The sequence below is a fragment of the Thermobia domestica genome, chromosome 10 (assembly GCF_964235325.1).
Source record: "Thermobia domestica chromosome 10, izTheDome1.hap1.1, whole genome shotgun sequence".
NCBI classification, from domain to species: Eukaryota; Metazoa; Arthropoda; class Insecta; order Zygentoma; family Lepismatidae; genus Thermobia; species Thermobia domestica.
Window position 1 is genome coordinate 65773145 of NC_137463.1, and position 25517 is coordinate 65798661.

At 31.8% G+C, this 25517-nt stretch overlaps 1 protein-coding gene across 4 annotated transcripts in view; it reads right to left on the reverse strand.

Annotated features, from left to right (window-relative positions):
- LOC145662003 (uncharacterized) overlaps positions 1-25517 on the reverse strand; it is a 202782-nt gene that overhangs the window by 78976 nt on the left and 98289 nt on the right. For 2 of the 4 annotated variants that reach the window (XM_081727339.1, XM_081727338.1), the window contains exons 14-19: positions 21774-21800; positions 17249-17284; positions 16467-16490; positions 11576-11605; positions 7486-7512; positions 4534-4554 (exon numbers count right to left, since the gene is read on the reverse strand). In XM_081727339.1, the coding sequence (XP_081583465.1) occupies positions 4534-4554; positions 7486-7512; positions 11576-11605; positions 16467-16490; positions 17249-17284; positions 21774-21800 (165 nt within the window). The remainder of the gene's footprint in view (positions 1-4533; positions 4555-7485; positions 7513-11575; positions 11606-16466; positions 16491-17248; positions 17285-21773; positions 21801-25517) is intronic. The other 2 variants (XM_081727340.1, XM_081727341.1) reach the window with 2 other exon arrangements.

Sequence of the window (25517 nt, forward strand, 5' to 3'; positions counted from 1 at the left end):
TGGAAATTGTGTGTTTGGTTATTTAATGTTGCGAAACTTGCTTTGGGCATGGTACAATTGAAATATCGTGCATTAAAAAATCTACGAACATTGAACGGTAGGTGGGTCCCCTAACAGCAACAAACAAAACACATGAGGAACAATCCAAATCAAACGACCAATTTCCAGATCAAAGGTTGCTGACAAAATTAGGTTATGTTTTGGTTTTTTAACCTATGATTCTTCCACATTCAGGGAGTTCAAAATGGTTATATATTTATTTTTTTTAGCCGCGGAGGTTAGACGGTAGCGGCCATTTTGTATTGGCATCTGAGCGTATTTACACTTTTCAGAGGATTCCGTTAAACAATGTAACTGTTTAGGTTTTACAGATTATGAGTTCAGACCAAAATTTATTCCGTCTTTCAAAACAAAACTTGGTACACTCATTTCCTAACCTCCATATTATTTTTAGAGATATATTTGGATTGTGCGCTTTTACCCGGGGCCACTCCAGAGAGGTCCAAAATTGATGATAGGGATTTCTGAAGGGAAATTTCTCGGCATTCTCCGAATTTGCACCTTTGGAAAGCTTCTTTCATGCTGAAGAGAATAAACTGTAAACCGTGAGTTTAAAATGAACAATGTTGATACAATAGTTATCATCGCGAGTTAACGACTTTCATTATACTAACGGGGTTAATAGACGCTTGGTACTTACACATTTGGCCATGGCTCCTACTGTTTTGTGCATGAACATTTCTTTGTTATGTTTATCGAAAAGACTAGGTTTTATTCGGACTTCAGAATGACATGTAACTGTCCTTACCATGATAATATTTATTGAGAAAATACAATATACACTATTCCTAATATAAGGTGATAAATTTTGCTATAGTGCTATTGATTCAGCTAGTATTTGATCTCTGATGCAATTGTAAATGCAAAACAATATGTTCCGTGAAGTAACACTGATATTCTATCTAACACATTCATCTATTTTATGTGAATCAAATCAACTTCACTCAGATTTTGGTATGTTGAAGAGTAATTAGTTGATAGACACGCTTCTTCAGGGAAAAGCCGGTTCAAGAGACACTTAAAGTTATATAATTTCATACTGTATCCTACAGATTTCTTGGCCTACGAAAGTAAACTAAAAATTGGTAAATGAATTTAATTTTTGCAACGCATATAAGTAAGGAACGTAAAGATGATGAAGGCGAAATTAACTGATAAAATTCCAGCTCAGAGATACAGATGTATACTGGCCACAGAAAACGAGTCATTGGAATGGAAAATAGCTTTAAAATCAAATACTGAAATATACAATTAATTATACGTATAAGAATGTGTTTAGAAGTGTTAATGAAAATGTGCTCTTATATATTGCCATTAAAGTGTAACAAAATGGGTAAAAAATACAAGCATTTAACCCCTTAGACACTTGTGAAGTAACCACGACTTCATGGAGTAATAGAGTCGATTATCAGTCTTCATTAACCCTTAACCGTGCTGATGGGGTGTACCCCACGGCCTCCTTCCAGCAATGCAGATTTTCTTATTGTCTGCAGATGTTTCTGTTTTTCATCGTAATTTCATTTTGTAGTGGACTTGTACATACGATGCTGTTTGAACGTCCTTATGATTTTATCGGTAATAATAACACCTTGCTGGAGAATAAAAATACCCCAGGAGCAAAGTTACGGAAGTTTATTTTCTTTATTAAATTTTACTTTTGCTCTCAAAGAAAATTGTTGTTCTTTTTTTTAAAAAAAAAACATAAAAGGTTGTGTCTTCATACTGAAAGTACTACAAATGGTAATTTCATTTTGTAGTAGACTTGTGCATACGATGCTGTTTGAACATTGAGAGTTTAACATTGAGAGTGACCATTCATGTCATACAGTAAAAAAGTAAACACAGTTCATCATCTGTCCCTTACCTCCACTTCTAACCCGCGTATTAATGATAATAAATGACTAAAAGCTTCAGTAATACATATTAGGCCTATAAGGAAGTGGTAAGTTTAATGTAATCTGACAGCAGCCATCTTGAAATCCGCCATTTTGAATGAAAGTGAAATTTTGAAAAATGAATACCATAGCATATGACACCTCAATTTGTTAATAAAAATTTATGCCATGAAAAATAATGCATGCATGCCCTCATCAGAAACAAATAATCATTGAAATCGGAGCCAGACACTTGATGATGTCCCTTGAAGGTGTATTTTTACAAGTGCAAGAATTTGCAAGAAATATCATTTGTAGCTTTGTCCTGATTGTGTGTAATCATGTCTGCAAATATTACAAAAAAAATAGAACTATTACTAGAAGATTTAAAGTGTAATTTTTAATGTGGGGTTTTCAGATACCCCACCAGCAGACAAATGTGACTTTTTTTTACCAGACCAGTTAAGGGTTAACTATGTACTTCATCCAAATTATTGTTTCGTGCCATATTGTCTGAAAAAAAATCACCAAAAACAAAGGAAGTTTTGAAACGTGTTCACCTCTTTGAAGAAATGAGGTCATACTTAAAAGTCGGTTGTTAAATGAAAGAGCTATTTACACATGTTAGAGCAATGTTGATAAAAGTTCCTTGCTCGCAGAAACAAAGAGAGGTGTTTGTTGTTGCTGACGGTTGAAATTCGTCATTGCCTGAGTTCATAATGAGTAGTCCTGTGCGTTTTATTTCCCTTTCTCGCAACCAAACCTCCTCCATCTTGGCGATACAGACCTTCTTTGGGGAGAAAAGATACTTTGTTGTGATATGAAATAATTCGTTGTTACGAATTATTTTGCAGGTCTTGGAACGTTCCTCTCCACCTGTGTGGACTAGTGACAAATAATTCTTTAGTTTTATTGTTGTTTATAGACTTGTGCGGCATGAAAAAAAATATTTACATTTTTCCGATTCTCTACATTACGGCAGGATTTGAAAATACTACTTTCCCGTAACTACAAACAATATCGCACTGCTGGTTATTGAAAATATTTAGAATACACCCGCCTATTTTTGTAGTATATTATAAGCAAGTAAGTTCACTCGTGGCCATTCCAGGTGGGCTGAATTTCCAAAAAGGGGTGTTTAAAGGATTTTCCTCAATTTCTTCTAATTCCTACTCTACACATACTTTGCTGGGCCATGAGTATTATAGCATCTGAAAGCTGGGTTTATTCTGAACAAAATCATATATCAACCATGAAAATAGAATCAATATTGCTCTTTCCCCAACATTATTATTTCAGATCCTATCTTTTTCCATCGATTTTGCACATTACAACAGGATTGGGAAATACTTTTAATTACGATAATTAGAAACAATATCGTACTGGTGGTTACGCAAAATATAAAGAATATCCCGCGCATCTTTTTTTATGTACATTCACCCGTGGTCATTTTAGGAGGACACAATTCTCAAAATGGAATTTTTGGAAGGATTTTTCCCGATTCTCCCCTAATTTCCCTTTCTGTTTATTTGGCCATGGTTGTTTTGAGATCGCTAAGCAGGTTTCATTCTGAAGAAAATGACGTGCAACCAAGAAAATCTGCCGAGTAGTACTGAAGCAGTAGCTATCTTACTGAAAGTCCTTTAAAAATCCAGAAGCGTTAAACTTGTTAATCATTATTGTATCCTAGTATAAAATGCTTCGCGATTATTTTATTTTCATATATATAAATTGCTAAGCCACAATGCTGAAAAATGTTATGTTAACAAACAAATTTTAATCAAAATGAACTATATTATTATTTAGTAAATTATACATATAAAAAGTAAACATCATTTAGGTGTACTTTATAGAAATAATATTATATATGACGAAAGCATAGGTAAGAATAATTGGGGACTAATTATTTTATTTCATTTTCAAAAGTTAATATACTCTAACATTACAAACGAAAAGTCGCATAAATAGTTAAGATAGTGGGTTTTATGCAAGGAAATAAAAATATGGCAAAAAACGTGTAAACGTTTTAAAAAAGAAGTTTTTAATACTTCGTGGAACATTGTAAAGTAACGGTGATTTCGAAGGGAATTCACTGAGCAACATATAAGTAAAAAATTTTATATAATAATTTGCTTCACTAGCCCTGCAGAGTGAAGTGCGAGGTGAACTTCAAAAGTACATTCTTTATAGAACAATATTCACATTTTGTTCGAAGTATTTGTGTAGCGCTGGTCTTCCTTTCTCGTCTACAATTAATCAACGTGTAAATAAATATTTTACTGCAAAAAATACTTTCTTGGAAGGTCTTGGTTTAGGGGAAAGTGTAACAAATGATTTAACTATCATTTAGCCGACAAGTTAATACACCGTTATCATAGTTTTGTGCACACATATTTGAGCATATACATCTAACACAACAAACATACCCTAAATAACGTAATTTCTTATATGTAACATATATTACATAAGTAACTTATATAGCCAATAACAAATAGTATATATAGCATTACGTAATAAATATCACGTACGTCGAAGAAATATTATCCACATGCCAAGTGTTACATATATTGTGTAAACCGCTAATAATAATGATACTTACGAATGATCGGTGTCCTTTGGGCTACGAAAAAGAAAAAAGAAAAAAATATAATGTTTTTCGTTTAACTAATTTAAAAAAGAGCAAAACATAAATCATTAAATAAATGCAATACACCATTAAGAGAGATTTAATGTTTCTGATGAACTATCTGTCACAAAAGAAAACGCATGTTTTCCTATAGTATATTTCGCTCCTTACTATGAAAATGGACACGGTACCCGTACCAGTTCGCGATCTAATGAATGTTTTAAAGAATATAAGCGCCCAATTTCTAATAAAATCTATAAATTTTATCATTATCTTTCTCTTTGAAGTTCACACAAGACACTACAGAAATATTATAAAACTTAATAGAAAGAAAAACATCTATGTTCTTTACAGCTTGTTGTTATAGAATATCTTACATTTGTCTTTAATTTCATCTGAGTATTTTCAATTGTAATATGAAGTTACAGAATTTATACTACATTTCAACTCCGTACGAGCACTACACGATTAATAATATTCCGATTAGACAATGGGCATGATTTCTTTTTTCAACAAGAAAGTAAAAATAGAAAAGATTCACACATCCAGCCTTATAGTAAAGTAAAAATCTAACCATACAAACCAATATCTAAAACACTAGTACTACATTGATATATGTTCCTCTACGGAAAGAAAGAGTGAACTTGGTGAATATTCGATCGTAGATCAGGTGTACTACCTCATATACTCACATGCTACAATTCGCTAAAACCTTTAAACATGCAAGTGATTTTATGTTTATGTCGTGTGGTACATACAATAAAATTGTTTTTTTTTTCTGTTTTCTGTTTGCTACGTGATTAGTGTTATATAATGTTTAAACTGCATTTGGATACATAGTTTTCTATGGTACAAGGATCCACAATTTTAAAATTTATACATTGTTCAGGGAACCGATTTTCTCAAATCTGCAATTGCTTCAAGTGGCAATAATACTTTAGTGTGAAAATAAGCATTTTATTTTTTAACAGCTAATGCATCTATATATCTTTCGTTGTTATTACATATATATATATAAGATAAAATTATTAATTTTGCACTACAAGAAAATGTTTATCATTTGTACAGTATTTGTACATATATCGTAGTTTATAGAGAGGTGTACTAATAGTCTAAATAGTATATTTATAAAAATATATCAATGAAAACAAAGTAATTCTAAGAAATATATAACAGAAATTACAACTAGATACTTGGAAATCTTGTTCAATTTCTTATCTAAACTTGATTTGTGATTTGATTTTCCAAACAATTAAGCAGAAGGAGAAATTATGAATGTGCAATGAAGGTTTGCATATACGTTTATATTACATCTACGTTATTTACATTCAAGAGAAAAATAATACTATTCTATTCATCCTGTAAGGTTTGAGATTTGGAAATGCATTGTTATTATATTCAAAACAAGAGAATTCCAAAATAAAAGAAAAATTATTTTTAAATAATATACTCAAAGAAAACTGAAATTAAATAATTTTCATTAGATGTGTCAAATAGTGTAAACATTCTTAATTGCTACCGTGATTACACTTTCTGGAGCTCCATCAAGTTGAGTGTGACAGGAAAAAGTATTTGTTGATACTCGCCCATGGAGGAGAGCCATATGGTCACATTTTGCACTAGCTGCACATTTACCATAACCAGTTTTAAGGAGAACAAAGATAAGAATTATCACTTAGAAAATCATGTGTTCCTAGAATAATTTGTTCTCTACATTTTGCCACCGGTATATCACAAAGTCATCATGATATTTAAGATTTTTACTTCTACCAATTATAGTTTTCATATCGCAACACTACCATATCGTCACAGCTGATATCACTTAAATAAAAACTATATGTTTTGCTTCGTATACGTGGGTTCTTTTCTACGTAGAATACATTCGAGCAAGCAGCTAAATTTCTTTTGATATCCAACGACATTCAAGCTTATCGAAACACACTATTTTATTAGCCTGGCACTACAGAGTGCCCTGATTACTGGTTGATTAAAACATAATTCTTTGTAATATCAAGTCAGAAACCTTTAGTACATAAATTTGTACTAAAAAGAATGACATATTCGATTTTCTAAATACGCATAAAAATAATAACTAAGCTTTACCGATAAAACAGTAATCACAACCGCAAGGGAAAATATTTAGAAATATGTTGACTACAGTTGCCGTTATTTTACTAGTACCATATTGGTTAAAAATAAGTTACCGATCTTAAATACAGCATTGGATATGTTAATGGCATAAAATAAAGTTCAAATACATATATTAATATTACAAAATACATTATTAAAATTTGTAGTGTGAAAATGTAATGATTCGTTAATATAGAATTTGTATTAGGTGAATTCCATGAACTAATACAATTTATAGTGAATATTAAATCTTATCACGAATATTGAATTAGGTCATCTACTGTAAATGATTTTTTATGTGATAACCGTTTATGACTTAATTCCGATATCAATAGATTTCATCCTTAACAGTAATTAAATTAATGTTGTCTGTAATAAGTGTTGACGACTTGCATGTTACCTTCATAAATTGCAATAAGCTGAAGAAATTATTGTTGGCAAGATAGATCGCATAATATTCAAGTGTTCAACAAGAAATTTCGTCATCATTACATCAGTGAACAGGAAACTGTATTCCTAGAGGGTAGTTTAGCACTTAACGTTGTATCTCACTACAAGTTACAGTAATCTCGAAGAATACTCTCAAATCGATCATCGATAAAAGGTGCAGCAAGATACAAGTATAGAACTTACGTTCACATACCACAAGAATCCAAATTAATTATACTGGAATACTGTATAAAATTTGGGACATTATCGATATGATTAATTACTTTGGAACTTATTACCAACGTAATTCTTAGAAACATTTTTACTCCATAATATTAGTGAAATACATAAAAAATAAGACTTTACCCCAAATAGGTTATTCACAAAATCAAGCTGAAATAGATAAAAGAGAATATATTTTACTTCTTGCACATATTATACATATTTCTTCCAAAAACAGTTTACAAACTTCTAGATAGAAATAAAAGAAATGCAAGTATTAGTTTAACCAGTATTGCAAATAAGGTAAGAAAATAATATTGATATTCCTCTAGCTACATGAAAAATATGTACATAAGCAAATTATGCTTTAAACCTTTTTATTAAGAGCATAAGTACAACATTTATTCTTATTGTCTCTGAAATTTCTTTGGAAGCTAATAATTTTTATTACTTGAACTTCGCTATTCCTTTAAAATGTGCAGCTTTCTCGCCGAAGCTTTCCGCCTACACTTTTTACAAAGCTTAGTTTGTACCTATTTTGGAACCATCTTGAGTTAAGTTGAAATCTAAGAATTACCTTCAGATCATATCTGGGAATTATACGCTGTAGAAAATCTCTTACGCATCCATTGGACATTAAGAAGTATATATCTTTTGATTGTCTATGTATTACTTTCTTTAAGCTAATGTGCACCACCACTCCACGAATTTCTTAAATTCAAAAGAGCCCGCGTTCAAGTTTAGCTGTTCCAAAACTTTAAGCAACACTAGTTCAGAAACTATGCACTTTTATTTAGAAGTTGATATGAACTGTTTCTCTAATTTTAATGAAGGAACCACTTAGGACATTTTCCGGTATGGTTCTTTAATACCTTATAAATTCTGTATACACCGTGTTAATGACTATTTATACACACAAACTGTAAGAGGTAATTCCTCACATCAAAATATTTTAAAAAGCCTTAATATGGACCTTTGGCGAAACGTGCATATTTTTTAAGCTAGGACTGTCCAAAGTAGCGAAAAGTCTAAATTTGAACATACCTAGTTTCGAATTCCAGAATTTACTGATGGTGGTCATTATCAGCGTAAAGAAAGCTTCGCGTACGCAATCCAAAAGTGCATATTTCATCAAATATAGAGAGTGTTCCCTAAACGGTACAATTTTCAGATATGCTCTAAACTGACTTTTCAGATACATCTTTATCCCAAGGAGGGATCAAAATAGGCAGAAGGTAATGTTTGATAACAGTAGAGATCCAATGATTCGGAGGGAAGTTGGAAGTGTTAGTAACCGGCAGCTCCGTGGTATTTGTATTCAGAAAAACATATAATGCGATGTATTTCGTCTACGTATATTTCAAGTTTTTCTTCACTAATAAGGTTGAAAGAAACCACCAGAAGTATGCGTTTTCCCGAATACGAGAGACCGTGCTGTTGACGATTCTTAAGACTTCCGTTAACCCGCTAGAGCATACCTTGTTCAGTGCTATCGAGATTTATACTTTCCCTACTTTGCAGCAATCATAAAATCGGAGCACATTTCAAACTTCGGTTGATACCATGTTTGGCAATTTCATCCTGCAGGTAATACATTGTACACCGGTTGAACATTATAGAAATGTGCATTTTGGACGGCGTATGCATGACTTCCTTTACGCTGATAACGACTACCATCCACAGTTTCTCGAATTCGAAACATGTCCTCTTGAAATTTAGCTTATTCGAGATTTTTACAGCGACTTTTTGCTCTGAATCTATGCAAATTTCCCCAAAGGTCCATATGAACTTCATCCATTATTTTGATGTGAGGAATCATCTGTTGTTTTGTTGATTTATTTCATTAACACTTTGTACACACACACACACACACTTACAGTTTATTGTTCTAGTTCACTAATATATATATATATATATATATATATATATATATATATATATATATATATATATACTTTGTGTGTGTATGTGTGTGCATGTATACACTCATATACATACATGAATAGCTTATGGTCACATGTCCTTCTACCGTGTCCTTTAAACTGATAAACATGTCCTTTAATCTGATAAACAAAAAACACTTAATATTAGTACCATGAAGTTTTTGGCATGGAAGTATTGTTTGCTATTCTATGTGACACTATCGGAGTAACAGTGTTAATCATGCAACTTAAAGCTACATTATTTCTAGGGCTACTAGGTCAGGCTATGAGGTATTTAAAATTTAAATGTAAACCTTAATGTAACCCGTTACATTTAATATTCAGCTCTTCGAATTGCCGACGCTAAAGTATCAAACGTAGTTAAATATTTAAAAACGAAATTGCAACTTTTGATTCAAGATCGCAGGACATACCGTGTGGGATAAAGAAGACGGCAAAAATAAGAAATGAATGAAATGGAGGAATGGAGAAAGTGAGAGGAAATGGAAAAATTCCGGAAAACTCTACGCACATGATGTTTGTCTATCCAGAACCAAACCTCGCGCTACCTTGTATCAAACCAGGGGCTCCATGCGACTGAGTTGAACGCTTTCCTATTGAGGCACCCCGGCCCACTCAAACGTTGAAGCCTTTATACCAGCAATAACACAAATAAAAAAACTTTGGAACTGCACATCTAGACTACGATATGATTAATTCCGAAGAAATATGACTTGGCTTCCCAGGACTTGAATGTTTTACCTTTTTTAAAAGCATCCACGAGTGAAAGATGCTAGAATAAGTACATCAAAAGCACAAAATAGATGTTAAGGTTACAATGTCATTTGAAGCAATTTCACAAATCAAACTGTTTTAGAGGTATTGCACACACAACTAGTTTCCCACAGTGCTTAAAATTATCTAATTTCCTAAGGTTATTGTAAATTCACCTTCAACAATTATTGTTTTAAAGTTATAAGGGCAACGTAATCGAGAAAGCTCTTTTAAATTTTCTGATTAATACGCAATGTTAGGTAATGTAACAATTATGATATTTTTAATTTTACCCGTATTGCTTCATATGAAATTTGAAATCATATAAACAGAATTGTGATACTAAGTATATGTAATATTTTCTACGTAAAACAATACTTATCGATACATATTTTCGAAATAAATTACTTAAAAATAATATAATTTCAAATCATTGAACTCTTAGTTCGAAAATATCATTAGATTATGGGACTTTAGGTATTTCGGATGTGCATTAGCACCTGCGTCTCACATCAATTATTAGTGCTTTATAACTACAAAATTTGGATATTTTTTTGTGCTTGTAATATTGTAGCTTTCTTAGCTTGGTACAGCGTATGAAGAGAGTAATAAGCTACGTTTCTCTTTCACATAAGATTTAAAACTCACTATAATCAGAAGGAGTGCAATTTTTAAGTAATGCAACAATGTGTTGAATTAGGTGCACGATAACTTCATTGTGTAGTGAGGTAGACCATAATGCGACCAACAATAATTGTATGGTACTCTATATCAGCGCTTTTATCATTCGTTTAAAAGTTATAGTTAGTAAAGTTAAAAGTTAAAACTTAAAAGTAAAGATTATTAACATTTATCCTACCGACTGCGCCAATGTTAATAATTATGACAATATATATAACTGCTTAATTGTTCTATACCTTTATTCTTAATGTGTGCCTACTTCAACACAGTGAAATGTATGAATAATATTCCACAAATATCTTAAAATGCATATACATCTCAACATTACTCTAGTCACTAAAACCATACTATATCATTATTATATTTTCTGATCAATCTAACAATCACGCCTTAACAGATTAATATATAACAATTATCAATCAAATTCCATATTCATCTAGATTCCATAATCTACATCCATTACATTAATTAACTGTCTACACAGTATATCCCCTAGCAACCTACTAATATATGTATGTGCCTTTATTTGAAAACATTACCAGCCCGTGGACTCATTCAATAACTACCAACAATTACTAACCTATAATCGTACTAAAATAACGTTTGTACTTTCCGCCTATTATTTTTCAAGTTGAGGTTTCAGCCTATTTTTTGTATCTCCATGTAGTGAGATTCATTTGAGACAAATATTTTCACGTTCTCTATATATTACGTCCTTAAATTCAGTAACCATTATAGCAAAATGATAAAAACACTTTAAATAAAAATGACCAGTTTATAAAATACACACACTTGTAAGTATGTATTAGAGTGAGAGTAGAACAGTAATCTTTATATATAAATTAAAAATGACTTACAATTAGTAACCTCGGTCCTTCACTGGAACCCTAGGAAAGAAAGCATATATTATATGTTTTCTTATAGGAAATGATATAAATTGATAATTATAGTAAAAGAATACATGACTGCTATATGTCACACATTCAATGGTGAATGATTTCATTGTATTGTATTTTAAGTATTTACAAAAGTTTAATACTAGTAAATCGATATTGCTTCCCAAAGTAGCTTATGTAACATTCCTTTTTACATATAAGTGTTAAAATGGTATTCTGAAGTTAACAATAACATGTATAGTCTTCCACAAGAATATTCACGTAATTTCTGATACTATATACGGTAGATACATCAAGTTATCTTTCATACTATTATATCGTATCTAAATGAAGAGAAGACATAGTTGGATCGTTTCAAACAAAATAGATTTCGCGAAGATATCATAGTTTCTTGATGATATTCTACGCTTGAGCAGATATGTCAGCTAGAAAATACATTACTCTAGAAATATGTTTTTACAATTTAATTTTAGAGAATTTAGTTGATATTCTATTATGAATCACAATTGATCATATGAATTAATATTTTATTTGTATGTTCATATTATGCGGAGAAATTAGGCATCCATCATATTTGCTCATCAAACACCTGCTAAAACATACTTAATTTGTGTAGCTTTACAGAGCAAATACTTTAAAAAGATCTTCAAAATCAACGTAGAACTTCCCAAGAATGCTATACTTAAACATTTATTACAATATCATGACGAAAGGAATATAAAAGTTTAATATTATAGTGATTACACTTAACAACACATAACGCAGTGTTTTATCATTCAATTAACTTTACCTAGCTTCAGTACTAAACACTTCTAAAAACTTAATATTTCCTAGCAGTTGCAGTACTGCAGAGAATAAAGTCATCTTCAAATTAAAAATTCTAATGCATCAGCCTAACCCGCATTGCAACCACCAGTTTTCACATAATTATTACTATCTTTAAGTTTTGATTTGATTTCGGCACACGAGCAACAGTTAGTAAGATTTTCACATAATATATGAACCCCTACAATTTTATTCTTGAAAATTTGATGATGCTTTTCAAAGCCACCATTGTGTGTGTGTGTGTGTGTGTGTGAGAGAGAGAGAGAGTGTGTGTTTGTTGATCAATTTCCTCTAAGTATTAACAAATTTAATTTTCACTATGCTTATTTGTGTGTTGTTTTTCTTTCCTTTTAGACGTTATCTGTATAAGTATTGTAACATTTTCCATTCTAACGAGCGAAAGAAGAATCTTAATTTCATAATTTTATAATTTCATAATGCACACATTTTTCATCTACACAATAAACTATACCGTATAAAACGATCTGTTACTCGAGGAATGTATCTCGGATTTGGAAGTACATTTAGTTGCAACCTTATTTAGACATCCTATCAACACGAACATGTCATTCTGGTCTTAAAAAGATATATCTTGAAGAAGGGTACATCTATCATTCTTTATCAAAATAATATGAAAATTTTAATAATATTTTAAAGAACCATCTTTATTGTTTATGCTATACACAAACACAAATCGTATCACTAAACCTCTGAGATTACACTAGTTAACAAATTTAAACTTTTTGTTTTTACATGAGAAAAATCATGAACCCTGATTTTAAAGGAACATTTTGCGCTGAATTCGAATATGCACTCGGTTTCTCTCCATCACGTACAGCTTTCCCGTAACAGAGGGATTTTCGTGAAATTCCCTCAAAAATTACCCTTTTTCAGATATTTTATTCCCCTAGCTCCTGTCCCCTTACATATAGTAACATAGAAATTATACCTAAGTATACCATGATTTATATTTCATAAACCCTAAAAGTTTCGTAAAAATCGCTTTGTTCTTTCTAGAGAAATAAATATATTTGTATGTATACTGTGTGCACTGTTTATTGCACCTGATAGTAATGCTTTCAGATCTCCTGAGTTGGGGTAAAAACTATTTGCTTTATTACTACAAACACAGACATAAAAATGAATATTTACAATAGTCAACAACACACTTGTATTGCTCTCCGTAACGTGTATAAAAATAGAATGTACTTCCAAAGTATATTTTTTTAAACGTACAGTATATGTATATCTTAATGCATATATATACAATTCTCCAAGTTTTCTCGTTTTGTTCATGAAATGGTTATCAATATATGTTACCAAATGTAATAGAATGCAAAAGAACTTCCACTTCCCGAGCCCCCTACCAACTGGGAAGAGATATGGCTAAAAGACTCTGATGATGATCATGACCTTGATGAACCATCGACATCAACATGTACATCCAAGGATCCAACGTTCATCCCTGACTGTGTTCGCGAGCCACATTTCATCCGGCAATGTGAACTTAATGACCTAGTCCGTGATTTGCACCTGACAAAACAAGAGGCGGAACTTCTGGGATCAAGACTCCAGCAGTGGACCTTATTGGATGCAGAAACGAACATATCAGTGTACAGGAAAAGGCATGTTCAATTTTCAAGCTATTTCTCAATGCAAGATAATGTGTGCGTATGTACGGATATAAATGGGTTGATGGCGGAGCTAGGAATTCCTTACGTTCCAGAAGAATGGAGGTTATTTATCGACGCGTCAAAGGTCACCCTTAAAGCTGTCCTTTTACATAATGGAAATAAAAAACCTTCTATACCACTTGCGCACTCAGTGAAGATTAAGGAATCCTATGACACCATGTCATCTTTGCTAAATCTTATAAATTACAAGGACCATTGTTGGCAAATATGTTGTGATCTCAAGTTAGTTGGTATTTTATTAGGACTGCAGTGCGGTTACACGAAGTACCAATGTTTTTTATGTTTATGGGATAGCCGGGCTGATGACAAACATTATGAAGTGAAGGAATGGGAACCTAGAGTGAATTACGTACCTGGAGAATGCAACGTCAAATACGCTCCTTTGGTAGATCCTAATAAGATATTACTACCGCCACTTCATAACAAGTTAGGACTTATGAAAAACTTTGTCAAAGCCATGGGCACATCTGGTGAAGGTTTCAAGTATTTGCGAGATAAGTTCTCTAACCCGAGTGATGCTAAAATTTTAGCGGGAGTGTTTATTGGTCCCCAAATTAGGAAATTAATGCTTGATGATAGCTTTGACAGCAAGTTAAACAGTGCTGAGCTAGCTGCCTGGACAGCATTTAAGTGTGTTGTGCGCAATTTTCTGGGCAATAACAAAGTTGAGAGTTATACAGAAATCGTACAGGACATGATACAGAAATACAAAGAGTTGGGTTGTACGATGTCTTTAAAAATCCACTTTTTGCACTCCCACCTCAGCTTCTTTCCTGCTAACCTAGGTGCTCTCAGCGACGAACAGGGGGAAAGATTCCACCAAGATATAATCCCAATGGAGAAAAGGTACCAGGGACGATGGGATCCTTCAATGATGGGGGACTCTTGTTGGGGTCTTGTTAGAGAATGCAACATTTCTTACATAAGAAGGAAGTAGTGTACGTTTTTGTAACCCAATGGAAGTTTCATATATTGTGATAGTTTTGATTGTGTTTTCATGACCTTTTGGTACATTTGTATTATTGTTTATTGTAAATTGTCACACTTGTAAATTATATTGTATTATATTTTATATATGTGTTTGTGGTAATAAAGCAAAACGTTTTACCTCAACTTAAGAGATCTGAAAGCATTACTATAAGGTGCAATAAACAGTACACACAGTATACATACAAACATATTTATTTCTCTAGAAAGAATAAAGCGATAATTACGAAACTTGGAGGGTTTGTTAAATATGAATCAAAGTATACTTAGGTATAATTTCTATGTTAGTATATGCAAGGGGACAAGATCTTGGGGTGTAAAATAAACGAAAAGGGAAATTTTTGAGGGATTTTCCCGAAAATCCCTCCGTTACGGGAAAATCGTACGTGATGGAGAAAAACCGAGTGCATATTCGAATTCAGCGCAAAAAGTTCCTTTAAGAACAGGTATTTCCTTTTATGTAACAAAACCTTTGTTAACTAGTGTTATCATTCAATTTCGTACTTCCAACTTAAGTAAAAAATAAATTGGCTTATTGTCAAATATGAGCCAACTCTATTCCTCTATTCCTAGAGCAAGGGGTTCTGAAGCTGCAGATGCAAGGTCAGTTTCCGATAGGTGCTCTTGAGATTCAGATATCATGGAAAACAGTACGCCAAGTCTTATTTAACATCTCTGGCAGAGATACACCACCCTAAATGTTCAATCATTGCGTCAACGAGGCCAAATTTAGTTCTACTGTTGTACGCATCTGGCACTTGACTAGTTTAACAACATATGTCTTCAGGTATGTACATTCACCATGTCCAGTACCTATATAATGCTAGTAATAAAATTTTATTGTTTGATAGGTGACGTATTGACATAATGATATGTAGAAATTGGAAGATTTAGGTTTTAAGCGAGGAATGGTACACTTTGAACATTTTCAGGTAGCTGTTTTTTCCATCCTTGTTTTAATGATGTTTGTCATATTAACAAGATTTCTATAAACAACTTAAATAGAACATTTTTGATATGTGGCTACCAAAAATATAAAATGCATAACTACACATTGACGCAAACTTATGAATCATTGATTCAATTAAAATTGAAATTAGCTAGTAGAAAAAAGGTTTTAAAAATGAGAGTAGGGAATGGGGTAAACTATTTTTAATATCTTCAGTTTCCAGACAACCATTTGAATGGATCAAATGGTACAAATTTATTTTTTTTTAAATTGGGGTAAATATTGTAATTTCTTTCAACTGTGTGTGAATAATATTGAATGTTTTTGTCATGATGTTCACAAACCAGTAAAATATTTTTTCAGTATTTTGATAATACGTAAGCAAATATGAACATACCGATTGTCTTGGTCCTCCACCCTTCTAAAAATAAAAACGAAATAATTATTTACATGTTTCTAACTAATGTTTCAAAAAATCATTACAATACCACCAAACTTTACTTTCTAAAATATATATTTTCGTATTTTCTTAGCATTGTTCAAATGTCCCTTTCTATATTTTCAGAGAACAAGCAAAGTGATGATAGTATGAAAGTTGGGAAGAAAATTGTTAAAATATTTTACTGCTAAATAAATGCTAATTACTCTATTTAGTGCACAAAACCAAGTGCCTTTGGTCATTTGGAACATACTGAACTTGTAAGCTACTTATCTGAATATTACATTTGAGAGAGAATATTAATGTCCAGATATTATAAATAATGATTATGGCTTAAAAATAATATTAGCTTTTAAATTTACATTATGAGATTGTACAAACATTATATATTCTTCTAAAAACTTTTGTATTGTTGCTTCATTTCTTGGCCGTCTGAAGACTGAAGTCAATAATTTTTTTTGGATGTTACAGCAATAGTGCTGAAAATTTATTTGTGTGTTACAAATTTATTCATGTTTTCTTTACGTGAGAGCTGTTAATAAACAGTAATCTTTAATATAGTATTGTTATTAGAAAGAACTACATGTTAGTGATGTAATATAAGTTTTATATTTGTAATTACGAGAAGGAAATTATTTCTAAGCCTCATTATAGTGTGTCAATATATTAATAATTGTTGAGAATATAATTGTTTTAATTCAATATTTTTAGTAATACTTTCAAAAAATGTAGTCACTTACTACAAAGAATAAGTCGCCAATCAATGGTATATCTGCCTAAAAGAGAAAATGTTTAAATCTAATTATTTCCTGTACAAATAACTATACACATCATTGGATACGGAAATTTCAGGATAATTTAGGACAAGTACACGTTTATTAAGAACTAAATAATCGAAAGCTTAGTATAGAAAAATGTTTCTATTACCCTCGTCAATCCTCAACACAAAATATATAAGAAAAGAATAAATTTGACATTTTTTAGCTCAGTTATTCAATGCTTTCTAGTATTTTATGAAGGCCTGTCGATGGATGAATTAAATGTGTTACATTTGATTATAAATATGTTCTTAATGTGTTTTAGAAGTGATAGGATGTCCATTTGTAATAAAAGGCGATTTGCTTTTCCGGGTTAATATTATATCTTATTGCTGATTCAATTATATTGCCGTTAGTAGGCCTAACGTATAAATTATGTTACCATGTTCTGCATAACATTCTAAAATTTTAATGTATATACAAAACTAGAAAAATTGTGTAGGCTATCATCAGTTAAATTATTATTATTTAACCTATATTTCTCTATTCCATTTAGAAATTAAAACGTCAGTATGTGACAATAGCACGGTAATCAGATGAAAAAAATGATCTGCTTGGATATATATATTTCCAAAATAAGTTTCTAACCTCTCATTAATCACAAACATTTTTTTTTCCTGTTTCAGCACTATTGTCTTCATGAATCATTGTTCTACTTTATTAGTATTGTAGAAAATCACTATGTACCCAAGATCGAATACAAAATGAGAGTGACTACAAAATGTAACCTTTATTTCCTATGTTTATGGAAGGTTTCAAAATGGAATTTAACACCAATTTTAATATGTGCATTGGAGATACAAGTAAATTCAAAAATTACATATAAATAATAAGGTTTTCTTTTGGGTCTACAATAACAAGTGCAAAGTTTTATGTTACTACTGAAATGTTGTATACACAGTGATTCATGGAAATAGAAACACTTTGGTTGCTGTTAATATGGGCGATACTAGGCATAAAGGTTTCCCTAAACATAGATCTGATTCTAAAGGTTTGCCAGTCAAAGGTTAACGTTTTTGAAACACCTATTAAAAAGGAATTTTCCTAGATATCCAATCATCTTTCTGAGAGGTATTAAGCACGGTTGAAGAGCAATGGAGTGACTTTTCGGATGACGTAAAGTACGTTATTCTGGTGCACATGATAGAGAAATTATCATGAGAAATTTACTCCAAAGGGTTTCCTTTTAAATTGTTTCTTATGCATCAGATGGTTGGAGCTAAAGTAGGCAGAAAATGGCACATCGTCACACGTTATATGTCCAACATCAGTGAAAGTTTGAAGTCGATGACATTCATAGCGAACGAGAAAAAATGTAATAAAATATTCATGATTAGGTACTATGAAATCGAAGACTAGAAATTTTACAAACTAATAGAGGAACAAATTCCGAAGTGAGTAATGATACTAAAATCGAAGACCGAAGAGAAGGTTATACGATTTAGAAATAAGACAATACAGTTTAATATAATTCAATGAAATTTGTAATAGACTATTAACACGAGTAAAAACGATCACGAATATTATGTTTATTGGAAACAAAAGTTCTAGAAAGGAACATTTGTTGTTTACAGTAGGAACAAATTTTACCTAACTCAAATGGCAACGAAGTAAATTTTCTAGTGTCAAAATTGACGATTACTTGAAAAATCTTCCTCGGTTTCAAGTAAAACTTATTGACCACGCAGAGTTTAGGCAATACAGAGAACGGACAGTGTGATGATGAATGTCAGCACTAATATCCTGTTCATGTAGTAGTAGGTTACAAAATGTAATGATAGTATAGTATCATACCGTAAGTGATGATGAAAAAGGAGGGTATGCATTCTCTTTTACACCGATATGTAGTGTTTCAGATATCACCCTGATCCTTGAGTACGTAAAGAAAAGTATAAAGAAAATTACACAAAAATAATATGTGTACATAGATTGGTGTATGACTGCTGTAATGTGAATGCAAATTTATTTGATTGGAAATACAGAAGACGACATATACGACCTATTTCGTGTGTAAAGTCAAATTGTTTCATTTCCTAGTTTGATGGAATCAAAAGTGCTGGTATGATGAAAACGTAAAGTGCAGTATAATATTGCTATGATTTTAGCACGAAGCACAAGACTGAATACGTCACTTCTGCATGTTCTACAATGTAATTTCTTGCAAGTATTATATCTCTATGGTCATTTCCCATTCCACCGTCAACAATTCGAATATTTTCCACCTAGTGATGGAGCACAAAGATTTCAATTTTCTCATTTGCTACCCAATAATAGAATAAGTTATTGTATTAACCGACGAGCGAAAGTTTACTTCAGACTATTGCAATTATACACGTAACTGTCGCCATTGTGCACTGAATGAACTTTATTACACTGTGGATACCAACTATGAAAAAGATATGTTTCCTACGAGGAATGTGGCTTGGTAATTGTGTTTGTTGTTTCTTTTGTTCATTATTTGTCTCATGTTCGCTCATTCAAAATGCTTACTTTAGGTCTTCGACTTTATTATGTTATTCACTTCCGTATAAATAATTTTTCTTTTCCAGTAATTTTTATAGACGATTTTTCGTTACCAGTCCTCAATGTTTGTTTTCTTATTGACTATAAAATAGTAATAAAAATTATACATGGTGTTACTAAATCAAATGATAATTTGATGTCTGTTTGTAGATAGAGTAATTATGTGGAAAATGAAGAGCTAATGAAGTGTAATGATTTAAAAATGTTGATAATCTGTTACTCCTATATCGAGACTTCTTCCTTTCTCATTCCAATCAAACTAATAAAGATTTTTTCTTTGCCATCGTTTCTTCGCTATCTGTTTATGTTTTCTAATTAAAATTCATTATTATGTCTCCATTAAACGTTTACGATTACAAATGTATTCTACCATTGAATTAACAAAACAATAAACTAGACCTGAATTTCAGTTTCCTTTTACGTGGTCTGATTATAATCACTCACACCTTCAGAAAAAGAATATTTATTAATTTTTGGAAACGTGTCAAAAGTTCTTCTGTAACCAAACTAACAATTTCGAGATAACTAACAATGTATCGGTACTTTAGTCAGAGAGTGTAGCCAAGATCTACAAAACTCTGTCACACTTCTGTAATGTTTAAACTTCAAATAAATTGAAATTAAAATAAAGCCATGTATATTTAGTTTTCCACTTTGATATTTTAGGAAATGTTTGCAGGATTTCACAAATAAAACATTAACAGAGAATATATATATATATATATATATATATATATATATATATATATATATATATTAGTCAAAGAAACTCTTACGAGAATTATAGTATCTCTTAAAATGCTTTATGAAATAGTAACTTAAGAAGTAAGAAGGAAGACAAGTTTAGTTTTGATATTCCAAGAATGTACTACAACATTTGAGGTCATATTTCAGTCACATATACAGGAAAGAAACACAAAGAAATTTCTGTTAGTACTCCGATTTGATTTTACCTCAATATAATATTTTTAAATTGATGGGCGTGGGATTGTGTCACAGCAAATACATTGCTAAAATCATCAAGTATGTTTATTTTTAAATTACCTCGTCAAGACACGCTGCGCCAGTATATCGACACACCAAAACCACAAAGATGTTTTGAATATATATATATATATATATATATATATATATATATATATATATATATATATATATATATATATATATATATATTATTCCTGAAAGTGGAACCTGCAAAAAAAAGTTTTCAAGTTTACGAAGAAACATATTCTAATTTTGCCAATTTTGCTTATAATGAATTTTTTCATAAGTTTTAACTCAATGTCCTGTTAAACAAGGTTAGTCAAAGAAGCGTTCACGATAGATCTCCATTGAATTCTGTAATTAGCCAACTATAAACAGTTTTTACAATTTTATTTCTGCAAGATCGACTTTATTGTTGTCCTCTAATCTGCGATTCAAATGGTATTTTTCTCTATTCGGTTCCTTCTTACGCTTTTGGAAACGTTACATCTTTCTACTTTCAGATCCTGGTATTCCCACGTTTGTTCTCATCAGTTCATTACTCTAACAGAAAAGATCTTCTACATTATATGGTTATTCATTATTCAGCCATTTCCCCGTCATGTACATCTTGATCACAAGTACTCGTCTTAGGATTTTATTGTTCAATATTCTGGCATCGTCCAACAAAATCCTCAGCTTCATGATGATTTTAACTTTGAAATACTGAATGATTGAAAAGAAACTTGCGTCATCAGATTCTGATTATGTAACTAACATTATACTATAATCATTCTTTTATTTCAAAAAATAAAATTATGAGCACAGCGTATCACAACATACTCTCTGTTTTTAAATAAATTGCCAACGTTGAAGGTCTAACAATAAAACTCATTCTAGATACTAATACCTATCAAGTACTATCATAAAATACTATTATCAAGTTACTTCTACTTACTATGGAGCGCTTGCCTAAACCAAAACCCTGCAAGAAATAATACAAATAACAGTATCAATAAGACCAATATTTACAACTAAAAATTACATGCTAGTGGTTAAAATCATAATCGAAAACTGTTTTATTGTTAGTTATACCGAAGATCTAAGTCCGAAAATTACAAACATATATTTGTGGTTATAAAACAAAGAAGATGGAAAAAGAATTTACAATTAATTTTGTACCTTTGTCTAGTTAAAGTTTCATTTGCTGCATGAAAATTAATTATCTGGTGATATGTCTTAAGCGTACGATGCAGTAGGTATATTTCCACATATGATATGTAGTTTACTTTGTGCAAAATTCGTAAAATAATTTTTATTTTGAGAAAACTGTCCAATATATCTTGTTAGACGATGTTCTATCAGAAAAAAGATGCCAATTATCTTGAGCGAAACGCTATTGAGATTTTACTGTTTTTTTAGTTACTACCATTAAATGCAATTTCAATGAAAACTAATACATAAATGTTAAAGAAGAAAGACATATAAATCTATTATTAAATATTTGTTGTTCATATAGTATTCAATAGTAGAGAAAAAGTAAAAAATGACTTTGTCCAAACTGATGCAAATGGAGTAGGAAGAACAAATTATGTACTACATAATTATAGAAGCTTAAGTAATAACAAACAATTCATCCAGATTTTTATTGATAACATTATGTTAGTATCTAAGTATGTGGCAATTAGCCATGTAGTATCATAATACTCTATAATATTATTTAATGTTATATACTGTATATAACTATTTTTATAATATTTAATACACAGAAAACGTGTATTACTATATTAATACTCTAATTACTATATTAATTAACTCTACATCCTTGAAATTACATCTTTAATTTGCTAACCCATACATTTATATAAACAAAATTGCAAGATCTCAGATCTCAAACACACCTGACAAGATATTGTATCTTGTTTCTCTCATTATTGCAATAAAAGTACTGTAATACTGTTCAGAAAGTCCGGTGAATGTGTATATAATTCATACTCATAATTGTCTTACTTGAAGCACTTGTACTGTACTTGGAAGTAGTCCCCATTAGTAGTAATGCACTTGTGGGAGCGGCAGTACAAGTTCTAAGAACTTCTAGCGTAGTTATCGTTAGATATGGCATTCAACTTTGTAGTGGCGTCAGGTTATATGTACAAAGTATCCTAAAATCTCTGGTTATCCCGGATCGATTTCTATTCAGGGAATATAAAAAAGTCCGTGAGAGATACGTCTCGGGAGTAGGGTGGGGTGATTGAGTAACACGGTTCCCATATTGGCTATACGCTGCTGTCCAAAAAGGCAGTCTGTGCGCAGGCATTGCCGTGGGACAGAATCCAGTCGCCTTCTTGATAAACTGGAGGTGTACGAGGCTGGGGATGGTTGCCGCAAATATTTCAGTATTTCTGCATATGGAGGAACACTTAACTTAGACCCGTTAGGGAGGAATTCTTTATGGATGAGACCCTCAGAGTCCAAGAAGAGCACGAACAATGTATTGATGCGGGATCTCAAATTTTGCGCCTTCCTGCTTTTCGGCGACTCTCTGCCCCGCCACTTAACACTTTTACGTTTGCCTTTTGAGTTTAACCCAGGTACCAGGTTTAATCGCTTGAATCAATGGTTTACAGAAAAGTTGAGTCTCGATCTACTGTGTCCACAAGATGTGTCAAGATGAAATTACATTTGTTCCAGAATCAAACTATAGGGCACAAATCAATAGCAAACTTAGTAATTACCCAAATCCTGGGGTATTATGAAGTGAGTTATCTCACAAAAAATTCCCGTTTCCTCCGCTACCATATTCACTGGCATACGATGAAAATGCGAAATCATTACCTCATTGCCTGCATTCTGTCGAGGGTGAGTGAAGTTGCGGGAGTACAAGTTCCGGGGGCGTCGTTCAGGTGTCTCGGTCGTTTTGGAAATGATTAAATCGCTCATAAACAAACTTAAAAGTAATAGCATGACCCTCGTAAAATGCTGCCTCTATTTATGTCACTCTTCCGATAGACAAATTTTAACAATAGATTTTAGGCCAATTGTGAGGGATTTGCACGAGAAAGGTAGAACGATAACATATCCATCTCTTGAGGAAGTAAACAGGGTGGAATTGAGAATCTACGATCTTCCAGCTAATGGCTAGGAACTTATCGATTTAGTGAATGAAGTTTATGAAAGGCGAGGGATATGTTGGAATATAGAAAATGTACATAAACAGCTAGTAAACGCACATGGCAGGGTCTACTTTGATTTCAGCAAATCAGGTAGGGGGGCAATAGTTCATACGAGGTATGCATAGTCGTAAAACAATATAAAAGTAATGGAACACAATGCTCAGCGATCAAAAATCGCCACAATGGAACTCAGGAGACAGGCAGAAATAAATTAAGTGGATATAGTAGTTATCCAAGAACCTTATTTAGCTAAAAACAAACTTACAACTTTTCCAGCATCTTCAAGGGTTTCAATAGGAGGAAATGAATCAAAAGTAGCAATTGCTATATTAAATAATGAAATTGAGGTACTCAAAATTGGCCAGTATTGTGATAATTGGTTGATCTGTGTCAAAATGGAAGAAGTTTTTGGCTTTTAAATTCATATTTTCAGTTCTGCATGAACACTCAAATTTTTATTGATAAAATACAGGAAATTATTCAACAAAACCCAAATAACGAGTATATATTAACCATGGGCGCTAATGCCAAATCTGTTCTTTGGGGATCCCCTAAAACTGACAATAAAGGTGAATTGATAGAGGATTTTATAAATCAAAATGGATTAATTATATTGAACAGGGGTAATAAGCCAACTTTTGTGGGTCCCATGGGTTCATCCCATATTGATATATCACTATGCTCTCCACAATTAGAGATATGGATAAAAAATTGGATGGTGCAGGATAGAGTAACCACCAGCGACCATGACGTAATCACATTTGAAATAGCAAGTGAATCAAACGAAGATCAAATTAAGAACAAATATAAATAAAATCGATTGGAGCAAAATTGAGAAAAACTTAGAATTACCTGAAATAAGCAATTTCGAAGATATGAATGAATTGGTATCATTAATTGAAGAAAATACGAAAAAAGCAATAGAGGCTTCTACTCCAGATTTGGCTCCTAAAAAAACATATAATGGTTTTTGGTCACCCATATTAGATCACTTAAAAAAATTAGTCAAAGCTAAACGGAAAAGTTATCAAGCAACCTTGTCTACAATCTTGAAAAGAAGAAGATTAAATGAATATAGAGAAATCAAACTAAAATACACAGAGGAAATATTAAAGGCTAAGAAAATAAGTTGGGAATATTTTTTAAAAAAGAATTTAGAAATGGATCCGTGGGGATTCCCATATAAACTTGCTATGCAAAAATTAATCCTTTGACCCTATCAACGTTAAAAAATGAAGATGGTTCATTTACTACTACTAGAGAGAACACATTGTCGAAATTAAGTAACAATTTTTCCCAAAGATAATCAGGAAGATGATACGGAAGAACAGAAAGAATTAAGAAGCAAATATTTGCACCCCATCGCATTGGCAGCAGAAGAAGATATCGAACTAACGGACAACGAGGAAGTTGAAACAATAATTAATAAACTAAAAACTAAAAATGCTCCAGGTTTAGATGGTATAGTAAATGAGATCTACAAAAGTAAAAAGGATATTTGGACTCCATATCTAACAAAATTGTTCAAC